General features: G+C 47.5%; 1 protein-coding gene across 2 annotated transcripts in view; it reads left to right on the forward strand.

Moving 5' to 3' along the window:
* The first annotated feature begins 1,742 nt into the window (after nucleotides 1–1,742).
* LOC100115902 (J domain-containing protein DDB_G0295729) overlaps nucleotides 1,743–24,084 on the forward strand; it is a 51,061-nt gene continuing 28,719 nt past the window's right edge. For both annotated transcript variants that reach the window (XM_003425195.5, XM_031921356.2), the window contains exon 1: nucleotides 1,743–3,581. In XM_003425195.5, the coding sequence (XP_003425243.1) occupies nucleotides 2,885–3,581 (697 nt within the window). In that variant the 5' untranslated portion in view covers nucleotides 1,743–2,884. The remainder of the gene's footprint in view (nucleotides 3,582–24,084) is intronic.

The following is a 24,084-nucleotide window of genomic DNA, read 5'->3' on the forward strand; positions in this document are numbered from 1 at the left end:
CGCGATATGCTCCTCTGAAATATGCATGCGCTCTCTCTCTCTCTCTCTCTCTTTCTCCCCAGCGCTCGCTTCTTGTTTCTTCTTTTCCGATAAGCGCCTCTCCCCCCCTCCCCACTGGGATGCGCTCATTTCGTCTATCCTATACACAGTCTCTCTCCTGCAGGAGCTTAATGAGCGAAATAAAGTGAGTTTGGAAAAACGGAGATTTTCCGAATGGCTTTCCCTCTGAGCGCGGCTTATCGAGGTCGACGACTTTTTTGCCTGCGCGACTGTTCGTTTCTTTTCTTTTTTTGCTATCGACGCTCTACTTTGAAGTTAATTAATCAAATTGCTCGCAGCGCGGTTGGTCTTTTTCGCGGGAGTGAACTTGCGGCTCGGAATGGTCTGGATTTTCATGACGAATGAGTTTCAGGAGCGGTAGTGAAATTCAGGTTGACAATGAAGAGTTAATCACAGCCGAGTTATAATTTTATCAAACATTGTCCCGCGTGCGAGTATATCAGCAAGTTTTTGTGTTTACGAAGTTTTAACAGCCGCATTCGCGGTTTCAAGTGTATAGTCGGTGTCCTCTGAAGGTCAGCGCCGAGTGTGACAACAGGCTCTCATCGCATCTTCCGTAAACACGCCTTTCGTCGTTGGATTTCGTTGCAGTCGCGGTTATTCATATACTAATTATTATAAGCGTCCGGAAGAAAAGTTCATGAATTTTCCTACGCCAAAACGGTTGCTGGCCGAGTGTTGATACGAAGTAGCTCCTTGTCCTTGTTTCTCTTGCCCCAAGTTCGAAAACACGCTTCTTTGATATTCGCGCGAAGAGAAGTAGGCTAAATGGTCCTTCGCTCGCGCTGGAACTTTTAATATTTATATAAAATCGTGCGGCTGTACGCTGGTTGAGTCTCCGGCGTCGATCTCTTGTTACGCTCGAGTTATTGTAATGGATCGGAGAGAACTTTTTCACGGCGGTCTATTATAAGATTAGGATCGATGCGATAAAAAGACAAGCACATCCGATTTGTATGCCGGTGTATGTCGAGATTGCGGAGCTAGTCGTTTTGGAGTCGGTACTGTTATAGAAATCACTTAACGATTAAAAGGCGTCCGCAGTGCACTCGACATCGAGCCCACATTCCCTGCAGTGCGATCTCAATTTTTGTTTCAAGTACAGTTGCAGCGAATTTTTCGGCTATTAATTTCCTCGTCGAAAAAACACTGGTCAACAGCCTCGAGAATAGCTGATTCTCCCCGTGGATAAATCCCGAAAACACCCCCGCTATCAAGCCCGAATCTCCCCCTACAGTGTCCAATTAAAGCCCATCCAGGTGTTCTCCAGCTCCCGGTCTTATCTCCCCATCCAACCAAGCCCACCAAAATCAATCCCCCCTCCCCGCCCCGTCGGCCACGGAAAAAAGAACCAAGGCAACCTTGAACAGCCCACAACAAACTCCCAACGCACACCCTCCCCGAAACTGCAGAGAGCTGCTCGCACCCTCTCTCACGCGTCGTTCGTGTATGCGTGTATATAGATATAGCGGCGCTCGCGGTAGCATAGCAGCGGAGCGCGAAGCGGCAAGTGTCTTTCTCTCCCACACGGACGTCCCGCTGCAGGTGTGCGTGCGCGTGGGACATGTCGACGGCGCGCGCAGCCGCGGAGAAGAGTACGGAGCAGAGAGAGAGAGAGAGAGAGAGAGAGAGAGAGAGAGAGAGAGAGGGCTGTCTCGAGCGGCGGCGTTTGCCCAGTCGTGGCCCGACTGCTGTGCGTGCGCGAGCTCCTCGTCGCGTTCCCGTACGGCGTACACACACACACACACACACACTCGCTCTCCTCTTCCGTCTGTCATCGCAGTTGCTACTACTGTCCACCTGTACGTCACGTAGTGTCGTTTGTTGTTGTTGATATTTTTTTCTGTTCGCGAGAAGTGTGTCGTGCGGTGTCGTCCTGCGGGCTACTGTGTATAAACACAGAGAGATACGTCGCGTTACTGAAGAAGACAGTGGAGTGGATTTTAACTGTGGGACTTTACTCGTTCATTGATCGCGGAGTGAAAGGATATACGCGGCGGCGGCGGCGGCGCGCTTTCCACTCGTGTGTACACCTGCTGCCGCCGAGTGTATTTATACGCGAGCAGCCACACTGCGGAGTGTGCGGTGCATCGGCGTCTAGCAGTAGACGCGAGTCTCTCTGGCGCGCGCGAACTTTGACGTTTGTCCGTCCGAGCGCGCGTCGTCTGCTGCGGGAGCTGTGTGTGTCCGTGTGTTTGTAAGCGTTGGGGGGTGAGCGAGCAGACGGAGCGAACGACCTCTGCTCCGACTGCAGGTGCGTCGACTTACGGAGGACAATCCTGGGGACGAGCGGACGTCCAGACTCGGCCGGGAGCTGCGGAGGATCTGGAACGCGCACACGCACGCCGAGTGAGATAAGAAGCGGAAAAGTAGTCCAAGGTTGAGGGTCCGATAAATTATCCGGGATCTCCCCCTCGAGAAGAGCCTATGCGAGGGAGAGAGTGAGTGAGTGAGTGAGCGAGAGAGAGAGAGAGAGAGAGAGAGAGGGAGAGAGAGAGAATCGACGACGACGACGGGGGGAGGCCGAGAAGAGAGAGAGAAAAACGTGCGGAGCGCGCTGATCGATAAGCGACGCCGACCCAGCAGCGGCAGCGGCAAGGATAACAGCCCATGTAGGGATGAGAGGAGGCGTCTGCAGGAGGAGAGCCGGGAGCCGCTGGCCAGCTCCGAATCGACTCGTCCTCTAGTGCTCGCTGCTCCAGCCTCTCCGGGATCATGATCACTTAGGAGCCTAGCGCGGACACATCCCTCGCAGCGATCGTCCTTTGTGTGCTACCGTTGTGCGCGCTGATAAGTACTACACGTGACGCAAAGCGGCCTCGAGATGAAGGAGCACAAAGAGTCCAAGGAGCAGCAGCAGCAGCAGCAGCAGCAGCAGCAGGTGGACTCGAGCGGCCGAGTGCTCAAGAGCCTGCTGAAGAAGCCGGGCGAGAAGAAGTCCAAGGGCCAGAAGAACCGGGTCGTCATCAACGAGAAGAACAACGAGTTCTTCGCCGCGGACTACATAATCCTCATCAAGGAGGAGTGCTGCGCCGACTACGAGGAGGAGTGCGACTGCTGCTGCCAGGAGCACGAGATGATCAGGCTCGGCAACTGCAAGGAGTGCCGGGCCGAGCTGAACCTCCGCTTCGAGGACGGCGGCGGCGGCGGCGGCGGCGGCGGCGGCAACAACGGCCCTCCCCACCACCAGCTGCTCGGACCCGACGACGAGTGCGACGAGGACGACGAGGACGACGATGAGGAGCTCGACGAGGAGGACGAGCTCGACGAGATGGACGAGTGCGAGGACGAGGCGCACTGCGCCGTCAGGCAGGAGGTCCTGCTCCAGGTCAAGCCCGACAAACAGCAGACGACGCCGCAGAGCCGGCGTCACCAGCAGCGCGAGACGCTCAGCCCGCCAGAGGGCTACAAGGACCTCTGCGTCGCCGCGCAGGCCAGACAGGAACTCGAGGACGCCGAGGCCGAGGACGAGGGCCGAGCCGTCTGCGCCGAGTGCGACTACTACCAGCGACAGGCTGCAGGTACTTACGCTTACTTGGATTACCATTATAGCCACGTTCTCGCTGCTCAGCGGCGCGGCCGGTGTCCGGTGTTGGGCGCACGTGGCCACTCGCTGCACTCCTCTTCTGTTTCTTCTGCTTCCGCGGAAGTGGGCTTTCCAGGGAAATCGAAGATGAGGTGGGCAACTCGAGTAGAGCTCCACCGTCGCGCGTACGGGCTAATCGATCCCGCTGCGGGCCTTTGTTCATGTTGTCGGATTAATTTGCCGCCTGAACGCATACGTGTTGTGATCGGAGGCGCGTGGATCGATTTTTTGTTTTTGGTACGAACTCGCTCGTAGAAGAAATGCACGATGTTTATTTCCATTCCATCACGCAGATTTGTATGCATATTTGTATTAGTTATTCATCCCTCTCGGGAAATGCGATTCTTCGCAGCTTTAACGAAACCATTTTCTTCGTCGGAACGACTGCGCCGCGCGTCTCGAGAGCTGCAGCTGCCAGCGTTGCACACAAGGTGTGTGTGTGTGTGTGTGTGCTGCGACATAAACGGAGATATAAACTTTTGGAGAACGAGGTTAAAGTTGTAACTTTTAACGAAGTGCGAAAGTTTCTAATTACTAAACAATGCTCCCACAGCGAGAGAGTTTTGATGAAATATTTCAGCCGCGCTGTATAGAGCTGTTTTTCCAAAAGCAATAATAGCTTCGTTCTTCTCGCGAAACTTATTCAATAAATGAACTTTTAAAGCCACTTCCAAGTTCTAAAACGCTCGCGATCACATCATTGTTTTTCATCAATTTCGATACGCGACTTTCCTCCGAAATGTCCACAGCCCACACACGATACAGTACGGTTTTGTATCGTTGCATTAGTTAATCGAGCAGCGAGATTATACGCTTGAGGTCCGGCAAGATAAAAAATTGTGAAACGTCGCACAGAGAGTAATCGATTATCTCTATTCCCTTGTGCACATGTTATATGCGCGCCATCATTGTATCGAGTATAGTCCGCAGTGGCCTTTGACCAGTCGGCTGAAGCTTTTCAGAGCGAAATTCGAAAAAGGCTCGCGCGTCGGCCTGCTAAAACAATCGTCGCTTTTGTGGAGCTGCGTCATTCTTCGATCGGGCACTATTATTAGCGAGAGGCTATCTTTATTTTTCAGGCAAACTGCAGCCTGTTTATATCGACGAAAATCCGTACATCGGCAATTAATTCAACGACCGCATCGATGTATTCCCCTTGAAAGTCAAAAACAGCCGGGCAATAACGATCGATCGCCCGTCCCTTTCAGCCTACTCTCACGAAAATCCTTCGGAGCCTATACATTATGCAAGAAAAAGAAATACCTCTCGCACTCGAAAGGCGTCGCGCCTGCCTATCTCCCGGTCGTTTACCGCAGCGTCTCTCTTTCACTCGTCTGTCTGTCTCTCTCTCTCTCTCTCTCTCTCTCTCGAAAAGCTCCGCGCGAGAGAGGCTGAAAGGAAAGAGAAGAAGGCGCAGTGGGTTCTTGGGCCGCGCGCGGAAGTGGTCGCGGATGTACATGCGGTTTCGAGGATTCGCTTTCGCCGCTGCAACACACAGCCTTCAAAGCGCGCGAAAGAAGAAACGCTCGCGCGTGTATGAATGGACGTGTACTGCAGACTGATGCAGCTCTGTTTTTTTTCGAGTCGAACGGAAACCAGTGCCGAGAAAGCTGCTGGAGGGGCGGATGTTTGATTGGCGCGAAACGCTTTAATTTGCCTAATTGCTTTCCCCGAGCTTTGCGCAGAGCCGATGCGTGGACCGTACGCTGCTAATGCCGATTGTTGTCGAGCTTTGACGAGACACAGAGAGAGACGCGAGCGAATCGTTTACTCGCTTTTTACGAGCGAGTATTAAATGATCGACGCGATTATGCGTTCCAGGGAGACACTCGACACTCCACGTGGAAAACAGCGAACGATTGAGTTGATTCTCTTGTCCATTCATTCATCGACGGAACAAAAAAAAGGCAATGTGCCATCTCTATCGCAACTGAGCCAGGTCTATTTCCACATACGCGGCTACTACGCACAGCTCCCACTCAATCAAAACCGCCGAGCGAAATAATAAACTCGATCAACCCTCTATAAACTCGGCGAAACAAAAGGGAATAGAGAGAGAGAGAGAGAGAGAGAGAGAGAGAGAGAGAGAGAGAGAGAGAGAGAGAGAGAGAGAGCTAGACCGGCAAGAAATCGTTCGCGGCGACAAAACAAGCTTCGCCATTAACGTCCATTCTATGCGGAGTTAGAGAGAGAGAGAGAGAGAGGTGGTAAACAAAAAAACAAAGCGCGCTAAGCGACGCGGAGGGTCGCCCTATACGTGGTTTCTCCGATTTTTAGTTGGTTCGTTATATGTTTTTTCCCCCTTTTATTTATACGACTGTACGAACTCGGCGAAACTATTAGCGGTTCGTTGCATCAATCAAAACACACCGTCCAACCAGTCACAGAGCGCGTCTACTGAATCCAATGCGAAAATCGGCTATATGATCCGGCATCGATGAAAATGTTTGCCGATCAATTATCCAAGTGCTGATTTTTTAAATAAGTACCCTCAAAGCTCGCCTTCGAGAGGGACTCTTTTGTCGATATATCCCCAGCGGCGGCGGCGCAGACTAGTATTAACGCCGAGTAAAAAAGCCATTATGTATTAGAATATTGGAAATAACGGCGCGTCACCCTATGCGTTGAAAAATTTCAAGGGGATGAAGAGCCGCGCAAGGTCGATAAGATAGATTTCCGATAACTATCGCATTGTTCCCCAAAGTGGAATTTCTCTTTCGCAGCGACGCTGCTATATCGCATGCGCTATTATGGCGTCGAAGGACGATTTTACGATTGTCATTATCAGTATCTCGAGATGAGATGATGACTTCTGCGGTGAGCGTTATTATTCTGCACTTCATATAAGAGATGCACAACGGCCGGCCTTCGGCTGAAATAGTAGCTTTCGTTTTCGAACAGGGAATAGAAGTGGGTCAGGGTGTGGTATATGGCGAAAGTCGAAATACGAGGATCTAGAACCAGTGGCTTTGTGTGTCGGGAAATTCGTTATAGGAAATTTTTTAGACTCATCTTCGACTCCCTGCTTTTACAGCTTTCTTTTACAGTGACGCCGTAAAGTGTATATTTCAATTTCCAAGTTTTCAACTAAAATCTATAGAGATGTATAATGCAGCCGAAGTATTAAACTCTGCCATACAATCGCAATAACTATTTTAAGCTGCAGTTAAAGTTGTTGTTATTTTTCGTTAGAGCTTCTGGGAAATACAGTTTCCCTTTCTGCCTATCGAGCCCGGAAATAATTGTCTCAACAACAGCGAAACTGCCCACCCTCTCGACAACCCGCGCACCTCTCCGTCAAAACCTTCAAAAACAAAGAGCGAAAAAACTGCCAATACACACAACATCCGCGTCGATAACCCGAGGCATCTCTCTCTTTCATATACCGAGTTTCCACTACACGAAACGTTCTCCGGCTTCTTCCCATCGAACGCACACACAACACAGCCCCCCGGCGCGCTTCACTTTTTCTGCGCACTCGTCACGTTGCCGCGTGCGTGCGTGCGTCACCTCTCGGCTTGACCTTGGGATCCAATAAGCGCGTCTATGCAGCGGGTGCTGTTGCACATATCCGTCTATAATCGAATTAGAAGCGCGGAAGACGATTTGCTTGCGGAGCTTTGCTGATTAGGAGCTCGCTCGCTCGCGCTCGAACGATGCAGCCCTTACTGCTGTATATATTATTGACGCGAAGAGACGTGCCGAGAGAGGAAGGAAGGATGTTGCCGCCGAGGATGGCTTGGATATGTATATACGTACGCGCGAAAGTGAGGGAGACGGATGTCGTATATATATATATATATATATATATATATATATATATATATAGCGACGCATACGTGTTTATGGAGCCGGGAAGGAGATAGGCGGGAAATTGGAGCTTTGTTAGAAAGGGGATCCAGTGGAGTTTGATGGATCACCTCGCGATGATTTTCTTTCATTTGTTCGAGGCTAAATTCACGCGGATTGTGGAATAAAGCGTTGAAAGCAGAGGAGCATGAATTTTTTAATCCTATATGCATTGTCGATGCGGATTGCCGCCGAGAGTATAAAGCGCGTAATGAAACGTTTCATTATTCAGCCCGCAATCGTATTTCATGTGCAGCCGCGTTAAAATGCTTTTGTTTTGTAAAAAGCTATATTCGTTATTCGTCGCAGGCTTATAAGCTTTCGTCGTTGAATGAACACACGTGTGTTTGTACAACTTTATTCCTTCCCTAATTAGAAGCCAGCGTTATGCGATTCTCGGCTAAAATCTTGGCGAAATACCTCGCGATGATAAACGCGCGTAGTTTTACACTAATAACGCTCTTAGGAAACCCGCGCGCAGATATATGTGTCAGATTATTGTAAGTCCCCTGCGTTGGCTGCACTCGCGAATAATTACGCGATATCGTACGCAACTCGTGTATCCTGTCAGCTGTGCTCACGACTCTCGTGTGTATAAGGAAAAGTTTCGTCGTGAAAAAAAAACGCCGCGTGGGCTCGAAACGGGGTAATTAATTTAATACAGCGCTCGGAGTTTAACGTATTCGGATTTGCCGAGGCGGCTATAACTTGGAAAAATCTGCGAGATGTGTGTATAAGTGGGCGTTGCAAAACGGAGATGAATTTTCTTCGGTTTAATTAGTCCCGGCGTTTTGAAATTCGGCTGTAAAATCCAGACTATTATTTATAGTTTAATATACAATACCATGTTTCATGCAGAATACGCGCACACGCTTCGAGTTCAGCGCAAAGTTTTCGGCTCTGTATATACATCTATACGCATAGCAGCCTCTCGCCGCGCGCATTTTATTACGGGAACTCGCCTAAATCTCGCGCGACTTAAGGGTGAGCCTCGGCGCAATAAAACACTTTAATTGCACCGTTAACATTCATCCCGGTAAATTGCTTCTGTGCGCGCGTGCGCGAAAACATCCTCTGTCGTTATTATGTTTAAAAAAAAACGACTGTATAAGGATTCTTCCGTCAAATCGCAAGATTTTCGCGGGGAAATTGCTCGGGCTTTTGTGCTTTTTTGCCGGATAATTTAGTACGGCTATTATACACGACTAAAAGTGGAGAGTTTTGTTTTTCGGCAATTTCGAACTCGCTCGACGCGCGTTTTGTTTAACTTTCGTGAAACAGCAGCAGACTGTTGCACTCGAGCGCTTGTGGGTCATGTAAATTTTCTATGCAAATGGAAAAAAGAGACTAGGCGCGTCGACGATGAATTCTTAAAATATTGCTTTTCGCTTTATTGAAGTTTCGAATTTTGGCGGGCTTTTCGAAATAGCGCTTTACAAAATATATGCCGTATAAACTTTTTAATGATTATACGATATACACTCTCGCTTGCTTCCGTAACTTTAAATAAAAGTGCAATTCTCCGCTGTGTGGGTGACAATGCGTTCTACCATATACAATATACCAAGAGCTACTATGTATACTATGCTATTATTATATACAGCGGGTCTGCGGCTTTGTCACAAGTTCCTATAGTGAAAACGAAGGCCTCTGATGTAACGCTTTGATAAAAATGAAATGTGCGAAACCGTAGCTTGAACCAGTATAATAAATATAGAAAACGCGTAACTCATACACTCGACGAGAAAATGTAAAGACAGTTTATTTATAGTTCGATGAAGTTGTCTCTCCCATTAGCGCATCTGCGAGTTACAAATTGCGCGACTAGTTTGTTTATCGCAAGCGCCCGATTTATCATCGGCGCATTAAAATATAACGCTTAGCATCCCAGTGTAATTATCCCAAGTGTCGGCGGCGTTAAAATTTAATAACCGCACGACGTATAATACCGCGCATAAAACGCGCTCGCCAAGCTCCAATATAAAAAGGAAAACTCGTCCGACGTCGAATTTGTCATCCGTTTTACACCCAATCGCATTTCTCAGCCTAACTTCATCGGGGACAATAAAACGTCCTCGTCGCGCCTGCTCGTACAAATTTCTCTCTCCAGCTCTTCCTCGGCACTACTGCCAGTCTCGCGAAAACAAAAAAAAGAAAGAAAATCCTCTTCGTCGTCCACTATGTACGCGGTGCTATATCCAGCCCGAACGAGATCAAGCACCTCGACGTCCGCAACGAGCTGTTCCATCTCTCTTTCTCTCTTGAGAGAAAAAAAAGCGCCCAAGAAAGTGCTAATTTTCGCCGGGCTGTAACGACATCGATAATCCTCTCGAGGAGAAAAGCCTCTGCGAAGAAACTGCCGCGCGGCACACGTCCCCGATATCGCCGCGCGGAAGTGGAGCGGCCTTTTTCCTCTGTTTCTCTCTTACTCGCCTCGAAGTCCGAGTGAAACACACCACTCCTACTTCTCTCTCCGCGATTATTCGCGAGAGAGTTTTCGATGTAAAAGTATAGGGAAAACAATATTAATGCGCGGGGATGCGTATCTCGGCGCAGCGGTCGTTCGAAGTAGGCTGTGATAGGGCAGTGTACGTGTGATTATACGTGTTTATATCGCATCATCGAGGATCTTTGATTTGTCGGAGGATGGAATCTAAATGATCGCTTGCGAGTTTATGAAGAGGTATATGGCCTGGATAGCAAGCGAGGCTATGGGAAAATTGTTTAACAGTATATTTACGCGGTGATTAATAAAAATCGTCGTTCATCTACGTGGATGTGCAGCGCGATGGTCTCGATTTTAGAGCTGTGATTACGCGGGAATCCAGCGCTAATCGTGTTTTTTTTTCTTTTGTGACGTACAAAAAGGGATCTGTAAATAATTTTATAGATCATATATCCGTCGACTATTACCCCAATAAATTTTACAAACTAGCGTATATGGTTTATTCCGATCGATTAACCCGCACGCCGCACATTAGCATCAATTACAATCGGAACCATTATCCCGGGCTCTCTCTCTCTCTCTCTCTCTCTCTCTCTGCAGCAACTCCATTAAATCTATCAGATTTCTCTCAAAATTGCAGCTCCATTATCGAACAGCCGAAAACCAAAACGCTGCCCAATCACCATCAGCCGGCTGCAACAATCGAAATTATCCCCATCTCGCGAAAACTATATAATATCTAGGCCGCAGCCGAATAGTTATCCCCTCGCATATCAGTCGAGCCGCGCTTGTGTGCCAGTTTTCCTCGCGCAGACGAGGTACACACCTATACACACACACACACACACATCCTTTTCCTCGGCGGTTTTTCCTCGCGCGCTTTGCTCTCTGACTTTCTCTTCGTTTGCGGAAGGCCGGTATCACGCGCGGTATATATATATATACACACACACACACACACACAGCCCATACGTTTGCACGGTTCATTTGAGGCCTGGAAACAGGTGGCTGAGTAGCTGCGCAACACACACCAGCTTATTATCTCTCCGATTTTTACTGCCGCTCTCTGCGCGCAGCGGGTTTTATAGATTCGCTGCGGTACAGCACAAATAAATGCACAGCTCGTGATTTTCCGGGCCGACCTTGTTTTCGAGGCGGAGTAGCATTGCACATGGGTGTGTGAGTGTGTGTAGGTGAATTACGACTGGCCGTGATTTACGAGGCAAGACTGCACGACTGCGTTATTTAATATATCGGCATTTTCTCGGCGGAGTCACGGCTAAGTGTGAATGGCAAGTGTTATTGCTCTCGGCGCTACATTTACACTCGCGTACGTCATATGAGGCGTCGTTCTCGAAGAGGCTAATTTTTTCGAGGGGATAACGTCACAGCGGGATAGATGAGCCGAGGGCCGTGAGAGTGACGTTCTTAAAAAGTTGCGGATTAGGACGATAACAGCCTCGTGATGGCGCCTCAGTCTTTTCGCGAAGTCTGTATAGACAGCCCCCGGCCTACGTTATATCTCTCTGGAGTTTCCTGCAATTCCTGTCACATAACTGCAATTTGGCGCCGTCTGTTGAAGACGCCAGACTGCCCTCGAGACGGATGAAAATCTAAATGTGCGTTGATTAGGCAGCTCCTCAGTGCTGACGTCAATGTATTGCACAATTTTTCTTATTATTTGTAACGCGTGTAACGTACAAAAGAGTTGATGCACGCGTGTAAGTTGCTCTTCGGCATAGAGAGGGAAAAGATGCTTTATTTACAGCGGAGAATTGTAGCGTCTCTCCCCTCGCGTATATACAATGATTATTCCACGAGCCGCATTGTTCTCATTAGAATACACAGGTACAATATTTTCCCACGGGGTACGCGCTCTTCGCTTCTTTCTTCATCGCTGGAAAGTATATAATAATACTTTTCATTTTTCTTCTACTTTTCGTTTTAATTGCCGAGTTCGCCGCCGTTGGAATTTCAAACCGTTTCGCCGAATAGCTGGTTTTATTTAATAAGCTCCCTTCCTAGAATCGAATAAATATCTTCGTTACAACGCGAGCGATTGAAGGGCAGTTCCGAGAATCGCAAATCTCACGCACTGTGATCTTTGTTCAAATATGAAATGTTTGTAAAAATCGTGAGACGCGATAATAGCAACGTCTCGAAAGTGAAAGCCGCCGTGCTGACCCACAACGGAATAACGATGCGCAGCAAAAAACGATGGAACGCATCTCTGCCTCTCTCTAACTACTGTGTACTCGTTATTATCGAATCGCGTTTCAGGCCAAATTTGAGCCGAGAGAGAGAGAGAGAGAGAGAGAGAGAGAGAGAGAGAGAGAGAGAGAGAATCACATACTGCCGCGCAGTCGGAATCGCGCTGGAAAATCGCCTTTTCGGCGGCTGCCAACGACACTAATGAGAAAATTGCGCTTAAAAAGGCCAGTAGCTGGAATTGCGGCTCGTGTACGCGAAAGAGTGCAGCGTACTGCGTTCGACGGTTTAAGCGCGGATATATCTGCTTTTCCAGGAACAAAGAATAATACATCGTTATTTTTTTAAATTTTTCACGCGCTTATTCTAACAAACGGATTCGTATTTCAGATTCGCGGAACACGTTTTTTACTCTCTCAGCTCTGGTTTATACAAGAAAAATGGTATTAAAAAAGCAAGCAGCGAAACGAGAAAAACTTTTGCGAAATAAAAAGCAGAGGCGAACTGAAACAGATATATTCCGAGAAAAAATCAAACTAAACACTCCCCTATCCAAAAATCATCAAACCAGCAGCAGAGCAGCAGCAGAGCAGGATCACCCTCTCGCAGCGGTATGACGGCGCTGGCGGCGGCGCAGACGGAAAAGAGTCAACGTCCGTTGGCATGGACGCGACGACTTTCGGGATCGAGCGCAGGCGCGCGCCCGCGTTATATCTACCCTCCTCTCGGTATACAAGTCGATGTACCGCCGCCAGAGAGCGAGAGAGAAATTGCTTACTCGTGCGTTATTTTTTTTGCCCCGGGTTTTTTTCGAAATTGCGAGCGCGGTCGAGATAGCTGAACTTTTTTCGTCGTCGTGTGCTTTGAAGGCGGGCAAAGCACGTCTTTAATACACTTTGATTGACTTCTCGATGTGATTTTCCAAACGAGTTCGCGGGTGAGAGAAAAAAGCAGTACTCGAGCTCGGTCCTGCCTTTTCTGGTCTCGTTTTCTCCTCGTCGTCGGCGACGGCCGCGGAGCAGCTCGCGGAAAAATGCTTTGATTTCGCAACGGCGAGACGCGGCGTTGTTTCTTTTCTCGAGCGCTTGCGCTGTATATTGTTCGTAAATAATCGCTCCTCTGTTTTTTCGTTTTCAAGGCTACGCGTGGAATACAATATTTTTCGAAAAATTGCGCAAGGCAGCGAATGAAAAGAGAACAACTAGAGCACACGCGACGTCGTCGAGCTTAACTCGTCGAGTGGAAAATAAAATCAATCGTTCGGAAATTATTTTAAGCGGAGGAGAACCGGCCGCGGGTTGCCGCGCATTAATCTTCCCATTTTTCCCAGCGAATTAACGCTGTCTCGGGCGGCTATATCCTACCCTTTTAAAATTCTCCGAAATATAATTTTCAGCCAAGAGGCGAGAGAAAGAAAGAGAGCGTCGAGGTCGTTAAGGAGCGAGTGATATCATCCCCGTCAGCTCGGATTAAAGACGCTATCAGAGAGCCCCTTATGACGCTCCGTTCAATGCCGTTTTATACTTCTCCTCTTATTATATACAGATAGCATTCGACTGAAAACTCGCGTACATATGGATGAGTATACGTAACACGCGCAAAGAGAGAGAGAGAGAGAGAGAGAGAGAGAGAGAGAGAGAGAGAGACAGCGTGATTTCGGCTGATTAACATCGTTTATTCAGCCGGCGGCGACAGGGAAACGCAAACAAAAGATAGCAGCCGGCAACGGGAAATCATTACATAAATCAGTATGCCAGAGAGGAGCATCGCGGCTGTAAAATATGTTTCGCGTTTCGATGCGAGGACACGTATAACAGTTCGCGCCATACATGCTGCGCTCGTATAACCTTGCCAGAGCGCGCGCAGCGTTTCACTCTACTTACCGTAAAAAATTTCATTCTCCGCACGCGTGTCATCGCCGCCTGCCTCTATGCGGCGTTTGACCCTTCCGCTCTCGTGATTTTTTATCGGAGGCGCGGAGAGAGGAGAGTTTTAAAAACGCGAAAAACAGTTGCTCTCTCAACGCAACAACAAAAATAAAACAATGCAAAATCTCTCTCTCTCTCTCTCTCTCTCTCTCTCTCTCTGTATAGCAGCGGATCTATTTACTTCAAGTAGAAATAGTCGAGCACGTCGAGACCGGCCGCTCAGCGTTTTTTTTTCCGAATTTCCCCGGGGTATCCGCGCTCTCGCCGAAGAAGCTAAATTTTTCACGCTCCTCTATAGCTCCATACCTCTTTCAGCACAAAGCGGCGCCAACCCTTTCCTCGCTCGCATGCCTATATATAAGCATACACACTCCATCATAAAGTCCTGCGAGAACCTCGTCGTGGTGTCCCGAATTATCGCCATCTTTTTCAGCTGCTCGATCCCCCAGACGACGAGGGCTTTGACGGTGGGGAAAACGACGCGGTTACAGCGTCTCTCTATAGAGATATACGTGTGTGCGAGCGCGTGTGTAATTGTACTCGCGGCGCGTGCGCAGCAATATTGAATCCGGAGCCTCGGCTGCTGCTGCTGCCGTTGCTACTCTGCAGGACTCGACTCTGTCTGCTGTGTGTGTGTGTGTGTATATATATATATATATATATATATATATATATATATATATATAGACGTGTACGCGCGCCGCAGGAGATGTGCCGGCTTTTTCGCCCTCGCAACTCGACCCTCTCTCTCTCTCTCTCTCTCTCTCTCGGCTGGTAACTACTGCGCGCGCGACCGAGAGGGAGGTTGCTTCCTATGCAGGTTGACGTTTTTTCGTCGGGGTAGTATATACCGACGAGGGACGCCTACTACTGATGCTCGCGACTCGTTGGGGATGATGTGGATTGAATTCCAGTCCCTCGTGGGGGCTGGCCAACTTTTTAAAAGTCGCTTCGTACGTCTGCTTTGTTTATCGAGGACTATACAGCTTCGACGAATGCCTGATCGATGTTTCGACTTGTTTCTTTCGGAATCGAATCAATGCTCGCGGCGATAAGAAAATTCAATCCCGTTCGTTGTTCGGATTTTCTCTCGAGGCTGCGCATACACACGTACACATGCTCTGGAAAATCGTAAAATCCAATCCTCTTCCACGCAGAGCCATCAAACCCTCTAACGATCCTGCCGTCCCCCGGAGCTCTGTTAAAAAATCCTTCCAAATGAGAGGGCGCTATACATCCTATAACCGAATTAATATCCTCTCGCAATCATCCGGCTCGGTAAAGCCGAGACTCTCACTAACAATTTAATACGGCAGTCGGTGCGAATACTCAAACTTGCGGGGAGAAAAAAGTCGATTTTCCCGCGAAGCCTGACCAGAGCGCGTTAAAAACGCCCCTGCATGAGTGTGTGCCGAAAATCAGCGGCCAAGAGGATTATGCAAATGTGCAAACGCGCCGCGCTCGCTTTATTGGTTTATCGCACTGCAGCGAGAGGAGCGCAAGCACGCCTGCAGCCAGGAAGGAAGTTTGCTGCGGAGCTTGAATTTGTTGGATGTAACGCTATTCCTGTATGCGCGCGTGTGTGTGTGTGTGTGTGTGTGCGTGTACGGCTGTTTGCAGCGGCAGCAGAGACGTGACGATTGACCCAGTGTGTGTATGCATACAGCGACGGGTTTAGGGCTGTTGACAGTCGTCGGGTCTACATGGAGGGGGAAAATAGATTTTTTTTATAATACAGTCGTGCAGTATATCGATTTTTAGACTCCCTTTTTCGGGAGCCATGAACGTCGGTGTATTCGCGCGAGCTCTTCGATGGAATTTTTTTTTCTCAAAAATATAGTTCGCGCCCTCTGCGTGCGTCATTCGCACGGACTCTGCAGGTATTATACCTATTGTACGCGGCTCTCAGTCCATCTCCGAAAGCAAACATTCCTAGGCTCGAGAGCAAGTTCAGCAGTTCAGAATGAAACGTCCCTGAGGAAAATGGCTATAGGTGTGTATGTGCAGACCCCTTTTTCGCGCTCGGTTTTTACATGCATAAATTAGTCGCTTGCGCATTAAGGCCGCGTGTATCTATAGGTTAAAACTTGGCGTATTTCCGGCGTAAGTTTGGCCGATAAGGAGCTGCGCTGACTTTTGTTGGTCTTCAGCTCTTCTCGCGCCGGGCTATGTATATTTATATACGCGGAGAGGCCAAGCGCGTAATGAACGAAGGCGCTTGATCGCCCGGTGATAAAAGTAACTTTATACACAGAAAGTTGCCACTTCCAGACTCTCTCTCTCTCTCTCTCTCTCTCTCTCTCTCTCTCTCTCTCTCTCTCTCTTACTTGTTTGTTGATGTAATCAAAGTTTTGATCTCTTCGTCATAATAGAGGCCGAGACTTCTCTCGCGCCGGGCGCGGAACTCGCTTTTCCAAATATTTCCATATCGAACTTTAATTAATTTTTCTCCGGGCGGTGTACGCGGGCGAGATTGCTTTTTAAAAATGACACACAGTAGGGGGCCGCCGCAGTATCAGAAATCCGAAAAGATTTTAATTGCTTCGTGCATCAGCCGTATGAATACATACGCGACTCCTCGATTAGCCGCACACAGGAATCAATAAAACAATCCTCCGCGTTTCCCAATATCCTTTCGCACAGGCGTCGACTTTTCGGCGGAGTGAGCGAGAGAGAGAGAGAGAGAGAGAGAGAGAGAGAGAGCCTCGATATTGGTCCGAGAACGGCCCGCTAATGAAAGGCTGTTTCTGTCAAATGCGCCGAGTGACTGGCTGATTGGGACACGCGGCGGCAGGTCCTTTTCTTCCGCGGGGGTTTTCGGCTCTTATACTCTAATACGTGTGCCAGTCGATATGTTCGCGAGAATGGATCAGGAGCTTTGTGTGTGTGCGCGTGTGTGAAGGAGAGGAAACGAGGCGGACGAGATGGTATTTTCGTGTATACGTATATAGGGTAGAGATTTAGGTATGAGCTTTTTAATCAGTGTCGTGCGCGGGATATAGAATATGAGCCATTGTTTCGCCGCTGATGCGAGGAGGATATCAAATTTTTGTCTGCCAAGCGGGTGATAAAGAGGGATGTTCATTCGTTCGTCGATTAAAAATATTAATTTTTTAATAATAAATCGGGTCCTCTCGAAAGCCAACTCACAAAAAATATTTTGAACACCTTACACGCCGCATCATCCCCGCGCCACAAAAGAGCACAAACCGCGCGCGTCGCTCACACGGCCGAAAAGGAGTAAATAAGAAAGCCGCCTCTCTCTACTCCGTCTTTTCATACACACATGCATCTACTCGCGCACAATATATCCGCGCACACACGCGACCATCCCAAACCTCAGCCAGTGCACCACTTCCGCGAGTCATCGTATAAAAGGTTCTTCTTCTCCTTCGCCGATATAGAAACGCATCGAAAAGAATCGAGTCCGAGACAGAACGCGAAAGGTCGCGTATGAGCGAGCGGTAGAACTTTTCCCGATGTGCGTGACTACGCGGGAAGCCTTTTCAGGAGCTGAAACCACTAATGAACCTCCGTGCGCGCGAGTCTATAATGTGTATGCAGAGAGGAAAGAAAGAAGGGAAAAATCAACAAACCGACGACGGCGACTAGAGCTGTGGGGGAAAAAATCGCAAAAGTTGGCGAGAAAGAGCGACTAGGGTTTCGCTCGCGGCGGCCAGGGAAAAAATCGCTCCGCAGCTGCACATATTATGAGTATTGATTTTTCGGAGCGATGGGATTGCCGCGCGCTTCGTTTTTCGTTACACGCCTGCGTGGGAGCTGCTCTCTGAATTGATGCTGCAAAAAAGCCGCCCTGGGAAAACGGATTTCGAGAAAAATTCGGGGATCTGTGTGTGTGTGTGTGTGTGTGTGTGTGCGTGTGCCGGGAAGCAATAAACTTCGGGATCAAATTTATTAGCTCGAACTTGTTCGCTACACTCTTGATTTATTTATTTATTTATTTATCCACCTATATATTCGCCCCCTTTTTCGGACACAAGCTCGCGCTCGCGCGGATCAGCCTTATATAATAGAGCGAGTTTGCGAGTGGATGAGCGAGGCGAGTTTCGGAGCGAGAGATTACGCCGGGAGATTAGGAAAACTTTGCAACTCGTTTGCATATTATATATACCTATATTCCGCGAAAGAAAGCACGTCGAATATCCTGAAATCCCATGACAAAGTGTCCTAGTAGAGTAAGAGATAAAAAGTCGACCGCGAAAACCAACGTCGATTGAGAAAGAAGACAAAAGCTTGGGGGTATCTGAAGGAGAAAAACGGAGCTTGCGAAACACTGCGCGATTCGAGAAAGAGAGAGAGAGAGAGAGAGAGAGAGAGAGAGAGAGAGAGAGAGAGAGAGAGAAAGTGCGAGCACTTTAACACGTGTTACCGGTATAGTTACGGCTCCGTTTTTCGACTCGGTAACGTCTTTCGAAACTCGTCTGCCGTGTATACGTCCGGCTTTCCGTTCGCGATGCGATCGTGTGGGAAATCGGAATATGCTCTCAGAGGAAGTGACTCTATACCTTGTACACGTATATAGCTTCTGGGCTTTTGAACTCGGGCGTATCTGTTATATACGACGATGCATGATTTACGACCTTATTTCGTATATGGTTGACTATATACTCGTTTGCAGATGCGCAGTGGCAGAGAGAAACAAAGTAGCGCTTACTCCAAAAATACAATGGCCGATACGGATCGTTCTCGAGGCCGTCGAAAAACTTTCTATCTCGCCTTCACTCGATTGTTGTACGCCGGGACGATCGTGTCAAACGCATATACACACACATATATATATATATATATATATATATATATATATATATATATATATATATATATATATACACACACACACACACACACACTCGCGCGCTACCTCTAGTTGCACTGCACAGCGAAAATTAATTGAAAAAGTGTCTCGCGCATGCCTCAATCACAGCTTTTAATTAACTCGTTTAATCCGACTTTTAATTTAAATTCAAAAACACTCGCGCGACGTGTTCTGCAGCCCCGCGCGCGGCTTTGTTCTCGCGACGCGACGTTTGCGCGTGTGTACGTCGTACACGTCTATGATATAGTATACACAGTCCAGAGTGCGGTGTATAAAGGGCAAGTGTAATTTTGCGTCGAGGTTGGCGCGGCGGTGGTGAGGTTATTTTTAATTTCGAAATTTCGCTCGACGAGTTTTCAGAGATCGTTGTATTGAACGTGTATCCCGCTATATATTGTTTTTAGTTGTGTCTGTCGATGCGATGTTGCGCGAGCGCGACGTGCGTTCGAGGAATTATTTAACAATCGCTTTCGGATCGATGTGCAACGCGCAAGTTCCGCGAGTAAGCTGAAACTGATTGTCTGTATATATAACTTGTTGTTGCGTTGGCGCAACGCGGATAGTATCGTGCTGAATTAATTAACCCGTTCTCGAGGAAGGTTCGTTGACTTTTTCGGCTTCTATTGGAAAATCACTACGCCTGATTAAACATCCGATAAACAAAAAGTCGCGGCAAGCTCGTTATGCCTTTTAGGCATATCGGGATCGACTCGCATCAAAAACTACATTCTCACGCGTCGATGACTGCAGTGCAGCTCAAAGTTGGCGCATGAAAAAGTAGGCTCATCCTCTCTCAGAGTGTCCCATTCATTAGTCACCGCTTTCAGAGCTATGCGCACTTTTGGAAGCGAATAAAAGTTATCTCCGCGAGGTATAGCGAGCCAAAGAGCTAAACTCTTATAATCCAGCGCGCGACTTTCATCCGGCCGACGATTTAGCTGAATGGACCGCTTGTGTCCGCGCAGTTCCAGGATTTTGTTTATATACTTAATTAAGGCTCGCGGATTTAAAAGAAAAGCGCATTTAGATAAAATTCGAGCTCTGATATGCACTTCTTTATAGAAGAGAGTATAGATTGTACGAGACACACATTCCGAGAATGAATTTGCATTTCCGAGAGGGAGATGCTTTAATTGGACAGCTTAGTCGCACCAACTGTAGCTTTCGAAAAATTAGCATGCTTAGCGGTACTCGGAAAATCAAAGTCACTTTCTATGTACGTCTTAACTCAATAATAGCGTCGCGCAGCTGTCGGATCAGAAAAGTCAATGCATAATACCCCTCTTCGGAGAGGCAGAGAGAAGGAGAGAGATAGACGTTCGTCGAGTTAATATAATGGATTTGACGCTTCATTTCACAAGCGCATCGAGGGATTATTCGGGGCTTAGGATTTGGATCGAGATTAGAAGATTCGAAAGAGCTCGCACAATTAACAATGCGCTCTACGCGAAGAAGAAAAAACACAACTCGTATGCTACGTAGTGTGTATACTACAGGTGGTAAAGGCTGTCTGCTTATATCTTACTTATATTCATATAGCAGCGCAATCAGTACCTAACCATACACACATGCATATAAGAGTATATACCACATATACTATACAAGATAACACCACACACAGTTCTCACATTCTCAGTCAATGTTAAAAATGATATGGTATATACTGACTCAATCATTGTTGATTAAGTGTAAATTATAAAAAAGTGTCATCTATGTGCCCAAAGTCACCAATGATCAGGTCTGTAAAGTGAATTGCACAGATATTTTTATCGATATTTTGAGAGCAAAATCAAATTTTTATTGGTTTCGATTACTTTTTTCACAGTTTTATTTTTGCTCTTGTTTGAAAACTATCATACCTAGAGCATTGAAATTTAGCAACTTAATTTGTATTGGCATGTTGGATGGATTTGGCATGATAATGATAGTACTTGGACATTGACAGAAACTGGCTCGCATACTGACGAGGTTGAAATATCTGTTCAAACCTCATGATTGGTGACTTTGAGCACATCGATGACACCTTTTACACAGTACTTGCACTTACACAACACAAAGTCAGTCAGTACCTCATACTTGTACATACTTTCATATATGAGTGTATGCATCTGTAGGGTTAGGTTGACCCTTTTAACACATACCTTTTATACTAAAAGTTTACATTGCAACTTTGTTAAAAAACATATTTTTGATTATTTCTTTTGATTCTAAGTCATTTTTATTAATTTCCAATGCTAAAAATAGTAAGAAACGCACAATTGTCATTAGTTCTATTTTCAAGTCTGATTCCCCAGTCCTTGACCAGTGACTGTGTCAAAAATCTGACGAAATAGGCACAGCGACTGGCGAGTCACTGCTCAACGCACTGGCCAGATCAATCTGAACTGCTGAACATTTCTACCAGGGATACAGGAGAATCAAATAACGGCTAACTCCATAATCCCTCGAAAACTTGCAAGTGCATCGACGTCGCTTTCGCGACTTTTTGGAATGCGAAAAATCGGGCGTAATTGACTGGAAAATCATCGAGTTTTCTAAACGCGCTGTGGCATTATCTGTACACGAGACACAGTTATGCCTTGCTCATTACATGCTATTTAATGTGATTACGACTGCAGTATACGCGCGTAAGCCGAGCATGAAATATTCGTGAAATGATGGACAAGCTAGCCCCGCACCGCATATATATTATCATATGTTATACTGTAGCATTATAACAGGCAATTAATTGTATACTCATACGCGAGAGAAAAGCGTCGCCGCAAAGGAAACGTCCATAAATTCGAAAGTTAATTGATCACCTTTCAACTTATTCGGAAAGTTCGAGCCGCGAAAATTGCTGATTTATTACATTCAGCCGCCGGATAAACGTTGTACTCGAGCTGCTCGATATTCATCGTGTGCACACGCGGCGTATTATCGGATTGCAGATTACGGAAAAGAATCTGGATCAAGCCGCGACTTTGTTTGCTGCCGGCAAATAGTACACGTCTATCGAGGCGCGTTTTGCTCTCGGATGTCGGACACGATGGATCGCGAAAATTAATTACACCAATTTGTCGATACACACGTCCTGTGTGCTGCATTGGAGACAGGCCGAAATAATAATTAATATTGACGTTTCGGTCCTTCGTTGATCCAAGCGCTGATATTACAGTGACGCCGGGGGCAAACAGTTGCAGTAAGGCAGCGATATACCGTGCGAGCTATGTACAGACAGTCAATTTCAGCATTATCGAGGATAAATCTGCAGCGAGCATATCCGCGTACAAAATAATGAAACTTGCGCCCGCGTGGAGCTGGCTAGTAAAGTTTTCGCCGAACCCGGATCTAGCTCCTCCACTACTCGGAGGACTTAATTATAATTGATACCGTAACGATCCGGCGCGTATCCCTCCCTAATCCCTCTCGATTCTCAATTAAATCCCCGGAGATCCTCCACTTCCTTAATTAAAAAAATAAAGCATCGCCACGCGTCGACGGAACGAAAAGTGGGTTTTTTTTCGAGCAAAAATCATCAAAGTTTGCTCGACCAAACTAGATAGCGCTTCTCGGTTCTCGCGCGTCGAAAAAGGAGCCAAACTCTATAGCGTGCATACGTACAGCAGAGCGAAGAGCAATCCGTCGCCGCGTAATAGATCACGGAACCACGAGAGCGCATCCTCTCTCTCTCTCTCTCTCTCTCTCTCTCTCTCTCTCTCTCCGAGCCACACCTCGTCCATTGTGTTCCCTTCCCGCTCTCTCTCTCTTCTCGCGGAAAAAAGACGGCGCTTGTACACGCTCTCGTTCGAGAGTATACGTGTACGCATGTAGATCTCTCTTTCTCTCTTCGAAGTTGGGACGGGCTGCTGGTGTTCTTCTTCCTCTTCTTTTTCGGTGAAGGACATCAGCGCGGTGTAGTCTTCTTCTTCGGCGCGCCCTTTTTTTCTCACGTCTCTCCTTTTTTCCTTCAGCAGAGCGTACGTACGCTTTCGACTTCTTTATTCTCGTGCGGCTGCGGCCGCGATTATTTTGCTCTTATTTTGCGCAACTTTTGCAGCCGGGAGAGACTCCCGACGCCGCCCCGGGTGTATGTATGTATATGCGCGCGCGCGCGCGCGCGCGTGTGTGTGTGTGTGTGTGTAGGTAACGAGGGGGCGTAGTTTTGGAATCCTGGGCTATTTTTCGCTGACGATCCTCGCGCTGCCTTGCTGATTTTTCCAAACTGCGGAAGCGGAGTCAAATTGTTGTTTCGTTTCTCTTTGCTTCGCTCCGAGGGAGAAAAGTGCACTGGAGAGAAAAAGGCGGATGCTTTGAATTTTCAAAAGTCGTTATCATTTCAAAGTTACATCAAAGCTGGGATCCTTCTTTTTTTTATATATACTTCTCTCGGAATAAAAAATCCCCGCCGCCGCATTTGAATAGTTCACTGGAAATACTTCTCTCTCCTCTCGCGCAAAAGTTTATATTTTACTTCTCTCAATCTCCGTAAAAACACGCACGAAGAAACGGCCTTTCTTGCAGAGTATATTGCAGTACACTGCTGAAGACATTTTTAGAATAATTTTATCGCATTATAGGTACATGACACATACTTTAAAGTACATCGCGATAGCACCCGAAAAATAAAAAAAGCGTCGCCTTCCTATAAATCCTCGCAAACTGCACCGCAGAGAGTCGCATCAAACTAAATCATACACCTCTCGCTTGCGGCGCGTAGCGAAAAGAGAAAAAAAGACGAAAGAAAAGATTAATTCCTACTCCCAGGCCGCGGCTCTTCTATATATATTTCCGCGTTTTAACAAGCGCGCGCGTCGTCCCGTTTTTCCGCGCGCATTTCCTCCCTCATTTTCTGGAATAACAGTTTTCTAGCACACTCGCGCGCACACACAGCTCTTCTACCGCATTTTTCAATGAACCGTCTCCAGCTCGTCGATTCCAAGTCGCATAGATTTTCCATTACACAACTGCGGCACCGCCGCGAGAGAGGAGATATGCGCTATATATATTTGCGAGAGGCGCTTTCTTCTGGAGAGGAAGGCAATAGATTTCCGCGCGTAACTCGCGAGAGACGTGTACACATACGAAAGAAACCCCGGCGTTTGTGGTCGTGTATACGTATACGTGTGTGTATATATATATATATATATAGCGGTTCTCGGAGGCGAACGCTCCGGAGAGAGTGAGAGAG

Source organism: Nasonia vitripennis, chromosome 1 (genome assembly GCF_009193385.2).
Source record: "Nasonia vitripennis strain AsymCx chromosome 1, Nvit_psr_1.1, whole genome shotgun sequence".
Lineage (NCBI taxonomy): Eukaryota > Metazoa > Arthropoda > Insecta > Hymenoptera > Pteromalidae > Nasonia > Nasonia vitripennis.